This window comes from Bubalus kerabau, chromosome 3 (genome assembly GCF_029407905.1).
Source record: "Bubalus kerabau isolate K-KA32 ecotype Philippines breed swamp buffalo chromosome 3, PCC_UOA_SB_1v2, whole genome shotgun sequence".
NCBI lineage: Eukaryota > Metazoa > Chordata > Mammalia > Artiodactyla > Bovidae > Bubalus > Bubalus kerabau.
The window spans coordinates 44,257,527-44,270,740 of NC_073626.1; the positions used below are offsets into that span (position 1 = coordinate 44,257,527).

The 13,214-nt window shown below is 62.7% G+C and overlaps 1 protein-coding gene across 1 annotated transcript in view; it reads right to left on the minus strand.

Annotated features, from left to right (window-relative positions):
- Positions 1-501: 501 nt before the first annotated feature.
- ITPR3 (inositol 1,4,5-trisphosphate receptor type 3) overlaps positions 502-13,214 on the minus strand; it is a 68,523-nt gene continuing 55,810 nt past the window's right edge. The window contains exons 38-58 of the mRNA XM_055571689.1: positions 12,926-13,016; positions 12,651-12,820; positions 11,408-11,582; positions 11,088-11,272; positions 10,567-10,767; positions 10,311-10,421; positions 9,781-9,876; positions 9,560-9,661; positions 9,396-9,482; positions 8,800-8,910; positions 8,479-8,671; positions 8,110-8,235; positions 7,563-7,735; positions 6,532-6,696; positions 5,690-5,882; positions 5,141-5,245; positions 4,928-5,055; positions 4,086-4,251; positions 3,376-3,536; positions 1,922-2,083; positions 502-1,293 (exon numbers count right to left, since the gene is read on the minus strand). Of these exons, the coding sequence (XP_055427664.1) occupies positions 1,225-1,293; positions 1,922-2,083; positions 3,376-3,536; positions 4,086-4,251; positions 4,928-5,055; positions 5,141-5,245; positions 5,690-5,882; positions 6,532-6,696; positions 7,563-7,735; positions 8,110-8,235; positions 8,479-8,671; positions 8,800-8,910; positions 9,396-9,482; positions 9,560-9,661; positions 9,781-9,876; positions 10,311-10,421; positions 10,567-10,767; positions 11,088-11,272; positions 11,408-11,582; positions 12,651-12,820; positions 12,926-13,016 (2,970 nt within the window). The 3' untranslated portion in view covers positions 502-1,224. The remainder of the gene's footprint in view (positions 1,294-1,921; positions 2,084-3,375; positions 3,537-4,085; positions 4,252-4,927; positions 5,056-5,140; positions 5,246-5,689; positions 5,883-6,531; positions 6,697-7,562; positions 7,736-8,109; positions 8,236-8,478; positions 8,672-8,799; positions 8,911-9,395; positions 9,483-9,559; positions 9,662-9,780; positions 9,877-10,310; positions 10,422-10,566; positions 10,768-11,087; positions 11,273-11,407; positions 11,583-12,650; positions 12,821-12,925; positions 13,017-13,214) is intronic.

Below are 13,214 nucleotides of genomic sequence, written 5' to 3' on the forward strand. Positions count from 1 at the left end.
TCCCAAGTCGGCGCGAGGGGCAGCGCAGAGTGCCCGGCGGGCCGGCTGGGGCCTTGGCTCGAGTCGGCCCAACGCTGGCGGCAGGTTCTGGGGGCGGCCACACGGCAGGACCTGGCAGGGACACCGCAGGGTCACTGCGTGACTCCCCAGAGCCTTAGTGCTCACCCATGGACCGCCACGACCCCACCTGAGCTTTCTTGTCAAGAACAGAGCTGAGAGCAGCAGCTGGCGGGGCCGACAGCACCCCTTGTTGGGAAGTGGAAGTGGGTTGTCAGCCTCCTCTGTACCTGGACTCCTCACTGTGTTTTGCATAAAATAAATACATAGGATGATGACAGAAACCAGTTACACTGCAGTGCACTCTGTCCCGCAAGCGCTGAGACAGGACGGCTCTCAGCATCTCCCAAGAGTGCACGCTGAGGCCAGGCCAGCAGGCAGGGCTCAGACCCCTCTGCCAGCCCCGTGTTCCCACCAGCTCCAGCCCCCAAGGAGCCAGCATCCTTTTCTAATGGACCAGATTTATTCATTTATTTAAGGCAATTAACATATTAGTTCTCGGGCCAAAGGATTTGTAAAACATTACACCAAAAGGAGAAAACAGGCAGTGAAAACCAGCCCCTCCTGACACGCCCCAGCCCAGTCCCCTGAGCGTGTGCCTGTCCCCTCCACACTGCGGTCTCCCGTCCTCCCGGGGCTGTGCCCGTGAGGCTGGCCCGGCCTCGGACACTGAGGTCCACGGGATCTACAGCAGGTCTGGGGCCCCGGGGGAGGGGCGCAGCCCTGGGAAGGGCCGAGCAGGCACCGTGAATAAGTTAAATAACAAAGCCCTAAAATCACTAGCAACAGCATCACTGAGCCCCGCCAGAGGTGGCAGCGACCAAAATGTAGTGCTTGGAGTACACAGGAGACCCCACTCCTGGTCACCCACCAGGAGGAATACGAAGCAACATCAGTTACTGCTTTAAGGGACCAAGCAACAGTCCTGCAAGAGGACAGACTTCCTCTAAGGCACTAGGGTGAGCGAGTCCCAGCGAGTGTCTGAGTCTTCTAGGGGCTCGGTGTGGGCAGGGTTGTCCGCTCTGTAGCTTCCCCTCCAGGCTGGCCTGGGGGAGTCTGGCCGAGTGGGTTCCGGCGGTTGGGCGGGCGCCCAGCCTGAAGGGGTGGCCAGTCTCCCCAGCCTCAGCACTCCAGCGTCCCTGTGGCCAGCGGGCCTGCCGCGGCGGCTCAGCGGCTCATGCAGTTCTGCACATCCACGAAGCCCAGGCGTTGCCTGCGTTTCCTCTGCTCTGTCATCTGGGTTTAAACAGACGCCAGCGGTCGGGTCAGGCTGCCCAGAGCCCATCCTCCCCGCTGTCCCCGCTGCCGTTCGGCCCTGGCAGCTGGCCAAGGACCCCCAGGGTGCAGCAGGGCCGTCAGCCCCAAACCCTGGTCCTCAATTAGCGTGTCGCAAACCACTGATTTGGTGCAGCTGGGAGAGCACCCCACCTAAAAGAGGGGCTGCCTGACCGTATTTAGTCACTGCCAGATGGCGCAGAGGACACTCTGGGCAAGAGCGCGTGTTGAGAAGCGGAAGGAGGCCCTAACTTCCCCATCACCCTAACCCATCAGCGCCTGGGCCAGAGTCTAGCAGCTGCAGGGTGGGGGTAAGGGGGTGCACGAGGGAGGCCCCACACCTGCACGAGGTCGCACTCAGCCCTGCCCGTCTGCCCTTCAGGGGCATGGGGGTAGGGGCCACCTTGTCTCCCCTCCATCCAGCTCTCCAAGGGACCCATCTTCCACCCCAGACCCAAGAGGAGGACCAGCAGGAAGGGGGCAGAGGAAGCAGAAAGGCCCCACCAACCTCCCCACCCCCAAGGCAGGCAGGCTGGGACCTCAGCCACAGCCCGGGCTGCCAGCGGGGGCCAGGACGTGGGGGGCGCACCTGCTCCTTGAGCTCGCTGAGCTGGGCGGTGAGGTGGGACACCAGCTTCATGGTGGCGCTGAGCTTATCCTGGAGGATGCGGATCTCATTCTGCTCCCCCTCCCCCTCGCTGCTCACCAGGGACATGGCCCGCATCCGGGGGAACCAGTCCAGGTTCTTGTTCTGAAAAACATCCCCCGTGGGGTGAACGTGCTCGGGCCCAGCCCAGGAAGGCCTCTAGAAAAGTAGTCATGTGGGGGAAGCCTGCTGCCACACCCATGGCCAAATCACTCCCCAGGGACGTGTCATGGGAAAATCTGAATTGACCCGGGTCCTGCCCGCGGGGCCGGAGTAACCCTGTGCGGGCGGGGAGCACGGCGCGGAGACAGGCCAACTTCCTCCAGCCCATGTCTCCTCCTGCTGTGGCGCTGGGATCACATTTACTCCTCACACCCTGCGAGGCGGAGGACCGGCCTGTGCACTCAGACCCGTCTCTCCTTCCTTCCTTCCTTCCTCCCGCCCCGCCCCGCCCCGCCCCGCCAGCGGGCCCCACACCCCAGGAAGGCGCGAGTCAGGCAGATGGCACGTTGAGGGGGCGGGCTCTGCCAGGGGGCAGTGGCATCTGACACTCAGGCGAAGCCACGCTTCCCAAGACTAAGAGGCAGGAGCGGGGGGGGGCACCTGTTGCAAGCTGAATTCTCAGGCCAACAGACACACCTGCACTCAAGACCAGTCCAAATACAGACTCAAAACACCCACAGAATCCCCTTCTGAGTTGTTTTCTTTCCTTTTAGAAGCTGCAACCCCACGTGGCACCAGTGGTAAAGAACCCACCTGCCAATGTAGGAGACATTAAGAGACATGGGTTTGATCCCTGGGTTGGGAAGATCCCCTGGAGGAGAGCATGGCAACCCACTCCAGTATTCTTGCCTGGAGAATCCCATGGACAGAGGAGTCTGGGGGGCTGCAGTCCATGGGGTCGCAAAGACTCGGACACGACTGAAGCAACTGCAGACACACACCGCTGTGCAGCAATCTGCGGAGGCCCTGCCTCTGACGGGCCCGGTGGACGCCCTTTACCCTCCAGACCTCTCCTTCACTCACTCACTACTACACTGGACGGCAGTGATGATGGATGTCTCCTGAGTCTGACAGTACGAAGCTCATCCGGGCGCCCTCTCGGCCTGCGACCACCCAGGCTTCAGGAAGCCACCCTCCCTCTCGCCCCCAACAGAAAAGGCCCCTCGGAAAGGGCCACAGAGCAGTCACCACAAGCAGGGTCGCCTGGCACCGGGCATCCACGGGCCCCAGACACCACCTGCACCCTCTGGAGGTTTTTTCCAGAGGCCCTACTCTGCAGCACAGCGGGGTGCGGGGGTGGGCTCCGGAGGATCCAGCTCCAGCTCCCCGCCCCCCGCTGCCTCTGAGCAAGAGTCCACAGCCGTCCCCCCACCCCTCGCCCCCTAGGCCCTCACCTTGATCATCTGGGCCACGTAGCTCTCTGGCCCTGTGTAGTCCGTCTTGTTCTTCACGCGGACCAGCACGATGAAGTACAGATAGTTCCACATGTTGTGCTCAAACTTGATGTGCTCCTCAAACGACACGGTCTTGTTGTCAAACTTGTCCCTCTCCAGACCTGGGGAGGCGGGGGTGGCAGTGAAGGAGGGCTCCCCGCCTCTGAGAGACACCCCATCCGAGAGCCCCAGTGGGCGGGCAGGGCCTCCTGACACCGCGGGGGCACTGCTCTCGGGCTGCAAGTGCTGATGAGCTACTGAGGTCACTTCCATTTAAAGCAGAACCCCCACCCTGCCACAGTGCCGTGGGAACCCTACAGACGCCAGGAGCCCAGGGCTGGGGGCGTGGGAAGGGCTTGACGAGGGGCCTGTTCCCACAGGGGACCCTGCTCCTTCACCCACATGGGCCGGGAGAGGACAGGTTGGTGGGGGTAGAAAGGCCAGGCTGGTTTCCTCAGCTGAGACCCAGAATTTAAAGGAAGGGTTCCGCGGCCCCTCCCTGCTCCCTCAATGACTCCGCACTGGGACAGGGCTGTTCTCCCCAGTTCTGGGACAAGCGAACAGTCACCAAGCCGCCGGCCCAGGGCAGGGCTCCCTGGGGCCACAGGACAGAGGAAGGGCGGACTGAGGCTGCTGACGGCCACGGCCTCCCGGCGGGGGCCCAGCCTCACCACAGATGAAGCACGTGGTCTTGAGAATCTCTTCCTTCTTCTGCTTCTCGCTGCGCAAGTCGGCAAAGGTGTCAATGATCACCCCAAAGATGAGGTTCAGCACGATGATGATGACGATGAAGAAGAACAGGAGGTCGTAGACCACTCGGGCAGGGAAGAGAGACTCCTGCGGGAGGGAGGCAGGGAGGCTGGGCCCAGCAGCTCGCAGAAGGGCGTGAAGGCCCCGAAGACAGTGGAGAGGACCCGCCTCACTACAGAGTCAGAATCAGCGCCAGAGCACGTGCGGGGACGGGGACTCAGCGGCCAGGAAGAGGCCCTCGAGGAAGAGTCTGGCGTGGGGGGCCAGGCCTCGGCTGTGCCCACCCCTGACCGCTGGGGAGGGGATGAGTGGCTCTGAACTCCTCTGCTGCCCTCAGGACACGTGATCTCACTCATTCTAGGGGACCCCTGGCCAAGGAGCAGCTTCTCACCCTCACGCCACTGGGGACAGACTGATCCTGGGAACGCGTGGCTGCCTGCACACGCTGCGCCGAGACCCGAGGCCTCTTCCCCGCCCGGCTGCCCTGGCTGCAGGCCGAGCCCGGGGCCCGCCCGCTCTCTGACTCAAGGCTTTCCCAGCCTGAGAAAGCTGGGTGCCAAGGTCTTCCCTCAGAGCACCCACCGAGAGCTAGAGGGCTCGTCTGGGCTGACAGGGCCGGGAGGTAGCACAGCTACCCCGTAACCGGGAGCAGAGGGCACACAGCAGGGTGGGGACGTGAAGTTGGGGGGACTCGCTCCCCTGAACATGGGGGAGACCGGGCTGCCCTGCTGGCCGGGACTGGGGGCGGGGCTGGGGCACTCACGTCTTTGGAGGGCTTGCGGAGGATGTCCCCCACGCCACCGCCGTTGCGCAGCCCGTGGTTCATGACGGTGACGATGCACATGAGCAGGGTGTCACAGGCCCGCTCCGTGCTGTCCGGCTCCTCGTCCTCTACAAGTGGAGCACATGCTCAGACCCGGCCAGGAGTCTGCTTCCACCCCCACTGCACCCCACTCCTGAGACACACTGCCCTCACCTGCCAGGACCTCAGGCACAGAGACTCCTGAGACACAGTCCACGTTGTCCCCACTGCACGTGTTCACAAATGTGGCAGCTCCATGTGGCATCCCCAGGGGGTTGGCTGGAGGGGACAGGGTCAAGGTCAGGAGGTCCAACGACTTGGCTTCATCAGGTCCCTAGTTCTGACCCCAGCATCACCTCCTCCAGGAAGCCGGCCCTGATGCTACCAGCTCCCCACTGTCGGGCTACAGTGAAGGGTCTACGTGTACCTGCCCCTCCCGGGCTGTGCTTCAATGGCAGGGGAGGGGCTCTGCACCCCCAGCCCTGGCACACGGGCAGCTCCCACAAGTACCAAGTTTAACCTGAACCACAGGGTCTGCAAACCAGAGTGACTCCAGCCTCTCCCACCCCTGACAGTCTGTCCCAGGGAAGAGGGAGGCAGGTTGGTGTGAGTTAAGACTCCACCCGGAACCCAAGAAGAGAAACATGGGGGCCTGGCGGGATAAGCACTCTGCTTGTGCAGGCCTCTCATCCCCACCCCCCACCCAGGAGAGGCGCCGCAGACCTCTGGAGTGGTTGCTGGGCAGCCGGTCCACCTCAAGGATGAAGTCGTCCTTGAGGAAGAGGAAGCCGACGATGGAGAAGAGGTAGACCAGGATGAGGGCCAGCAGGGCGGTCAGCAGGATGGAGCGGCCGTTGCGGGTCACACTCTTGATGACATTGAACAGCGTCTCTTCACGGTAGATGAGGTCAAAGAGCTGCACGGCAGAAAAGACATGGCTGGACCCACAGGCTGCCTGCTTCCCACTGGGTCCCACGTCTCCCCCAAAGAGGTCTGCGCTCAGGCGGGTGGAACCAGGCCCATGGGCCCATCGAGGGTGACATCTCCGAGGAGCCCAGAGTCCTAAAGCACAAGAAGGAGGGGCCCCAGGGAAAGCATGAGGGCGGAATGAGCACCAAGAGTGGCCGGAGAATGACGGCCAGCTCTGACAGCACGCTCGCTACCTGCAAGGTACCTACAAGACTGTCGTGCAGCAGCTCACTTCATCCTCACAGCTATTCTGGAGGACAGGTGCTGGTAATGATCCATTATACAGATGGGGAAACTGAGGCACAGGCAGTTAAGAAACCTGCCCAACGTTACACAGCTAGGAGGGGCCACACTGGGATGCAAACCCCGATAGTCTGGCTCCAGAGTCCAGGCTTGAACCTCCACTGTGCAGGGGAGATGGGGCCATGAGGAGCCATCAGGGTTTTGAAGGCCAGGCTGGGTCCAGAAGACGAGGACACTGGAAATCCTCTCCTCCCAGCCCAGCAGCAAGAGGCCTGGTGCTGGGGAACTGCCAACAACAGGCAGGAAGCCCCAGCCGCCCTCCTCCCTGCCCAGCCCCATCCCCCGGGCCTCACCAGGATGCTGTAGAAGAGCTCATGGGCGAAGAGGCCCAAGACACTCGTCAGGATGTAGCCCACGTGGTACAGGAACTCCATGTCCATGACCATGGCCTTATAGCCCCGGATGAAGGTGCCACGGTTGCCCACAAAGCTCACCACGAACACGATCTTGTTGGTCAGCTGTGGGCAAGTGCAGGGCATGGGGGTTGGTGCCCTACCTCCCACCCTGAACCCCCACTCCTGGGGCCAGGCCCAGAGCAGAGGCCAGGTCTTCAGGAGAGTAGGTCTGAGCTGGTCTTGCTCAACACAGCAGACATGGCATTAATGAAAATGCTCCCTGAAATGCTTCTGGGACTAGAACAGAGGAAGGCCCCTGGGGGACCCCAGCTTCAGGAAGAAGTGAAAAGTGAGTGTTAGTCACTCAGTCGTGTCCGACTCTCTGCGACCCCATGGACTATAGACCACCACCAGCTCCTCTGTCCATGGGATTCTCCAGGCAAGAACACTGGAGTGGGTTGCCATTCCCTTCCCCAGAGGAGATTCCTGACCCAGGGATCAAACCCGGGTCTCCTGCATTGCAGGCAGATTCTTCATTGTTTGAGCCACCAGAAAGAAAGTAAGATGCAAGAAAAGGAGAACAGGTCAGAGAAGAACACCCTTGGCCTTTATGATGATTAAGTTATGAAAAGGTACCCCCACTTGCTTGAGGCACTTTATTTCTATCCGTCAGGAAACTGTCATAACACATAAATCTTTGATGTCCTCAGTGTGCCTTCGGGCAGTGCACAACTAAGTCCGGGTACCCGGCAGCCCTGAAGCCGGTGCCCCAAAGTGGCTCCTGGCTGGCTGGCTCTGACTGTCTGCTGCCCTGAGTTGTCCAGGAGGATGGAGAAGACAGAGTGGTCCCAACCTCGGGTCTGTAATGATCCCGGCTCAGGGACCGAGGGATGGGGAGAGCAGTGGCCAGAGGGAGGCAGCGGGCCCGCTTCAGGTCCGACTGCGTGATGAACCCTGAGGGGTGGGGGCTGGGGTCCTTTGGCACTCACGTTGAGGGCACCCAGGATGTTGAGCGTGGGCCCAATGCCCAAGTAGTAGATGGAACGCAGGATGAGCGCCACGATGAGGGGGCGGATGCTGTAGCGCTTGGTGAACAGGGCCGCGATGGAGAAGCAGATGAGGATCCAGAAGAGCAGCGAGATGAGCGGGGAGCCCAGCACGCCTGGGGGCCCAGGAGCAGAGACAGGGTGGCTCACTCACACCCACCCACCCCACAAACCCCAAGAAGCCTCCCCCTTCCTGGGAGCCTTCCCTGTAAGTTGGTCACTTGCCCATCACCCCTGCATCTGGAAGAGGTGTTGCTACCACCTCCAGCTGCTGCTACCAAACTGGTCTCTGCCTTACATGTGTGTGCGCACTGTCTCCAGAGGGCACGGGCCCTGGCTGCCCCGGTGATAAGGTGCAGAACGCAGAGGGCACTGCTCCCCATGCTGCACCCAGTCCCCTCGGGGCCTGGCTGGCCCCAAGGCCCTGCTCACATCAGAGGAGGGGGCATGGAAGGCTCAGGGCCCTCCGCCTGCCCTGAGGTGTCCTCACCTGTGGACGCGCCCTCCACATAGGGGTAGAAGAAGGCAATGATGATGTTGATAAAGACTGCCAGGTTGAAGGAGATGCTGCCCCAGAGAGTCATGCGGCGGGAGAACCAGTAGATGAGTGGCATGCCTGGGAGAGGCGGGGGTGGGTAAGGGGGGGTCCTTGGTTAATATCATCTGCCCACCCCATGCGGGGGGCCACCAGCCTCAAGCCACAATTCAGGAGCAAAACATGATTGGCTCCCTCCTTGGGGTGGCGGTGGGGCCCTCACCAGCAGGTGAGCGAGGCGTCAGGGGCGTGAGGGAGGCGTCAGGGGCATCAGTGAGCAGCTCCAGCCCAGTTCATCCCGCCCGCCCACCCGCGGGTCCTCACTGCGGAGCTTGCGCTGCCACTCCATCTCGTTGTGCAGGAAGGAGGACTGGTCGAAGAAGTCGCTCACTTTGCTGCCCTGCTCATCCTGCTCGGTGGTGGTGAAGAGCCGGTGCTTGGTCTCCTCCGTCAGGAACTGGCAGATGCCGGGCACGGGGAACACGATCTGCTCCATGCTGCGGTCCTGCCGCACGATCTGGACGGACAGGGAGCCTGGTCAGCCCCGAGCTTCGGCCCCGCCCTCGCTGAGGCCCCGCCCCCACTGAGGCCCCACCCTCACCGACGGCCCCGCCCCCATCACGCCCCCGGGCCCTCGGGCCCTACCTCTATCTGGGAGGTGTGGTTCTCATAGTAGGCCAGCGGGTCCTCTTCCTGCTCCTGCACCGGGGCTGAGGACTTGAGCATCTGCGTCAGCTGCTTGTTGTTGAGGCTGAGCTGGGGTAGGGGTGCCCGGGTCAGGCCTGGCAGCCCCCGCCTCTGGGACTGAGCCCTACCCTGAGCTACACGGCAGTGAGTGACCCCCCAGCTAGACCTGACCCAGCCCAAAGGGAAGACAGTCCTGCGGGACAGTCAGGGCCCTCCACAACCGTGCCCAGGTGCACCCTGAGGTCCTGCTCTAGGCTTCCAGACCCGCCCCAGAACCAGGCGCAGCCTTGTCCCCACTCCGCTGTTCAGGTTACATCGGGATCACCAGGGCTGCTCCCAGTTCTCAGCCAGCACCTCCCCCACCCCGCCCAGCCCCCATCCCAGATTCTAGCCGGTTCTGAGGTCTGGCTCTGCCCTCAGCCCCGCCCCTAGGCCATAGCCCCGCCCTCAATTCCTAGCCTCACCCCCAGATACTATCCCATCCAATCTCCCGCCTAACCCCGCCCCTAAATATAAATCCCGTCCCCGCCCAGCCCTGTCCTCTGGGCCCCCACCATGGAAGAGATGCCCTCGGCTTCCTCCTCCTGGATGCGCTTCACAGGCTTCAGGAGGTGCTGCAGCTGCTTGTTGTGCCTGGAGAGCTGGGAGGGCAGCAGAGTCATGGGGAGTGGTCGAGGGGTGAGTCCAGCTGCCAGGGGTCGTGGGGTGGGGCTGGTACCTGCAGCGCCAGGATATAGATGTTGTGCCCCACTTCACGGGGGCTCACGTCTGAGTTCTCACGCTCCTCTTCCTGCAGGTAGGCCTTCTTGATGACATCCACCTGGCGGGGCAGAGCCTGCTGAGTGCCCTCTTCTTGGGGCGCAGGGAGGGCTGGGCCCTGACAGCCAGCCCAGCACCCACCTGGGCCACCGCCCCACCTGACCGCCAGCCCAGCCTCACCAGCTCCTGGGGCCGCAGGCTGATGAGGATGCGCTCGGCGTTTTCACTGTCGTGCCGGCTCTCCATCAGAGCCAGGAGCAGCTTGGAGGCATTGTCCTGGGGTGGGGAGACAGGCCACAGTTTGAGGGCCCCCAACCCCTTCACTGACTATTCTGTAACAGCCTCTTTGCCCACAAGTCTCATGGCCTTCTTGTTCCCCACTGACCCCCAGGGCTTGCTGAGAAGGGTGCTGTGTATCCAGTCCACCTTCCCCCACTCTGTGGCAAGCACACCCACGCCCATACAGCAGACATGGACATGGAGGCCCTTGGATAAACCCAGAGCGTGTCCGCTTCTAGAGCAAGTATACATCCAGCACATTTGCTCACACGTGCACTCGTGTGCACAATAAACATGCATACATCACACACCTGCACGTCACCCATGCTTACACACATGATATCCACACGGCACACATACACAGAAAGCTAACATCACACACACCAGCATGCACACCTACTCATGCTCACATGGGCTGCCCCGGGCCCCACCTTGAGTTGCAGCACCAGGTCCATACGGTACTTGCATAGGGGGCTGATGTCATTGAGAATCAGCGCGGTGATGATGTCTATGCCATTGGACTCGTGCGTCACGATGCAGGTCTGGTGGGAGGCACGGGTGGGGATGACACGGGGCCCTAGGCCTCTCAGAACCCGTGGCAGCCCCAACGGCTTGGGCCTGCCTCCTGCCCGGCCTGCTCCGTCCTCCCCCAGGTCCGCGCAACCACACGCGGCTCCCATGGCTCACCTGGTTCTCGTGGCAGGGGCCCTGACAGTACTCGGTGAGGGTCTCCAGGGTCTGGATGACGAGGCCCACGTTGTCCTCGTTGATGTAGAGCCCCAGCAGCCCCAGGCCGCCCGTGGTGCTGCCGCACATGATGTCCAGGAACTGCAGCGTCTCGCACACCAGGTTGTAGTTTGTCTTATTGTTCTGGCAGCGCAGGAAGTTCTGCAGAGCATGGAGAGGGATGCGCATGGCGCCGCTGCAGCACAGAGGGAGGGCCTGCCTGGGGACCACGATCACGCCAGCGGCAGGGATGGGGGCCTCGCCGGCCTTGGAGCCACACGCCGTGGTAGCCAGGCCTGACGCCGGGTGCAGAGTATGGGCATGTTTTGGGAGGAGGGGCAGGGTACAGGGAAGGGCAGGGCGCAGGGAGGGGAGGGGGTGGGGACCTGGGGCGGGGCGGGGGTGGAGTGGGCGCAGGGAGGTGGGGCTTGGGGCGGGGCGGGGCCTGGGGCAGGGCGGGGCCGGGCGGGGCGGGGCTTCACCTGCAGGTCCCGGTTGTGGTTCTCACACAGCAGCTGCAGAAAGCGCAGTATGGGCTGCATGATGAGCACGGACGTGCCCATCTCGTTGCTCTGCACGCGTTCGCCCACCTCGTGCCCCCGGCGCAGGCTGGGGCCCAACGCATAGCGGGATGAGGAGCTGGGCATCGAGAAGGAGGCCACGCGGCCTGCGGGGTGAGGCCTGGTAAGGCTGGGGCTGCTGGGAGCGCTCAGACCCCCGCCCTCACCCTCCATTCCCACGCTCACAACTCGGCCCTTGTCTCCCGCCCCAGCCCACATCCCCGGGGCCCCCTGAGCCTGACCTTTGGAGGTGGGGTCTGCCTGCTCACGGTCCTCACGCGGCTGGCTGCCCAGGTCGCTCATGTTGACGGCCACCGTGGACTTGGTCTCCTGCTGGGCCCGCTTCATGCGGTCGTGCAGCACCTTGAAGAAGCGCTCTGACTTCTTGTCGCTCGTCATCAGGTTGTAGAAGGATTTCTGGGGTGAACGGGGAGATGGAGGGGCAGGGCGCCTCAGCACTGGGCCTGGGTGTAGTCGGGGGAGACAGAGACCTCCCAGTGCCCTGTGCCTGAGGCCAGGGTGGGGACAGTCGAGACCAGAAAAGGTAGAGGGGGAGGGCTAGCGACCGCCATGTGAGAGGCCTGTACAAGCTTCCTGCCCACTGGCACCTACTCTGGCTCCCCATCAGTTCCCCACACAGCAGCCAGAGGGGTCACTCTGAAGTCCAAGTCACGTCCCTTCTCTGCTCAAAACCCTGCAGCTACCCCGTCTCCCCAGAGGCAGGCCCAGGCCCAAGGGGGCCACGAGGCCACGTGATGACCTGCCACCCCCCTGACCCTAGCGCCTACCACCCCTCCCCCACCCCCTCTGGCCACAGGAGCCACTTCCCCTTCACAGCTTCCGCAGCCTGCTCTGCCCCCTGCCCCCTGCCCCACTTCTCCACGTGCTCACTTCCAGGTCCTCATTCCAACGTTCCCCTCCCAGGGGCCTTCCCGATGACTCCTCCTAAGACTCCCCTGGCCCGGCACTCCCAAAGCCCCTTCCTGCATTGTCGCCATCCAGCATGCTCTCAGTATCACATGGGGACTGCAGGTAGGGACTCCTGTCCCCACTAGGATACAAGTACTAAGGGAACATAGGTTCTGGCTCTTTTGTCCTAGAGCCGAGAACACTGCCAGGCACACAGAAGGCACTCACTCAACAGAGACTTATCAGAATGAATGAACAAATAAGTGAACAGAGATAAGACCATCACAGAGGGCTTTTGGAGAAAGCAGGCTTTTAGTTGGATACCAAAGGCTAAGGAGCATGTGGGAGGGCAGGGAAGGAGGCCTGAGCAGAGGCTGAGAGGCAAGAACGGTGGACATAATTGGGGCAGAGATGTGGGCAACAGGCCCAGGAAGGGATGGAGCAGGGCAGGGGTGTAGGATGGAAAAGGGCCACGTGACACGGAGCAGACACGGGAGGCAGAGCCACCGAGTAGTTGGACTGGCACTGCCCCCTGGGGCTGGATGCCCGCCCACAGGGCCTCAGCGACTGGCACACCTGAATCTCGGTGTTGCCGCCGTCCAGCAGGCGGATGGCCAGGCCGATGCTCTCCTGGAAGATCTTCTCATTCTTGGTGCTGGTGATGAGGTCACACACCAGCTTGGTGGCCCCCTCCTTGTCCAGCCGGCACTGGGTGGCTGCAATTGCCGACCAGTCTTGGTCCAGGCCTGGAGGCGGGGAACTCACTTAGGGAGGAGTGTGGAGGGAGGGTAAGGAAGAGCCTGGGGTGAACTGGCTCCCCAGAGGCCTAGCTGGGGGGAAGCAGGACTGACCAGTGCCCATGGGGTCCGGGAGGTCCCCCCTCGAGCTGGACTTCCGGTTCTGGAGGTAGTTTTGTAGCAGCATCTTGCGCAGCTGGTTGCCCTGAAGGGAAGGGAGCGAGGCCCATGGCAGCCCATCTCACCCTTTACCATCCAGCCCGGCAGTCCTGGCCCTGAGCCCCCGTGGCCAGGCCCGCCCGGCGCCCAGCCCCCCGGGCACTCACCCTTTACCATCCAGCCCGGCGGTCCTGGCCCTGAGCCCCCGTGGCCAGGCCCGCCCGGCGCCCAGCCCCCCGGGCAC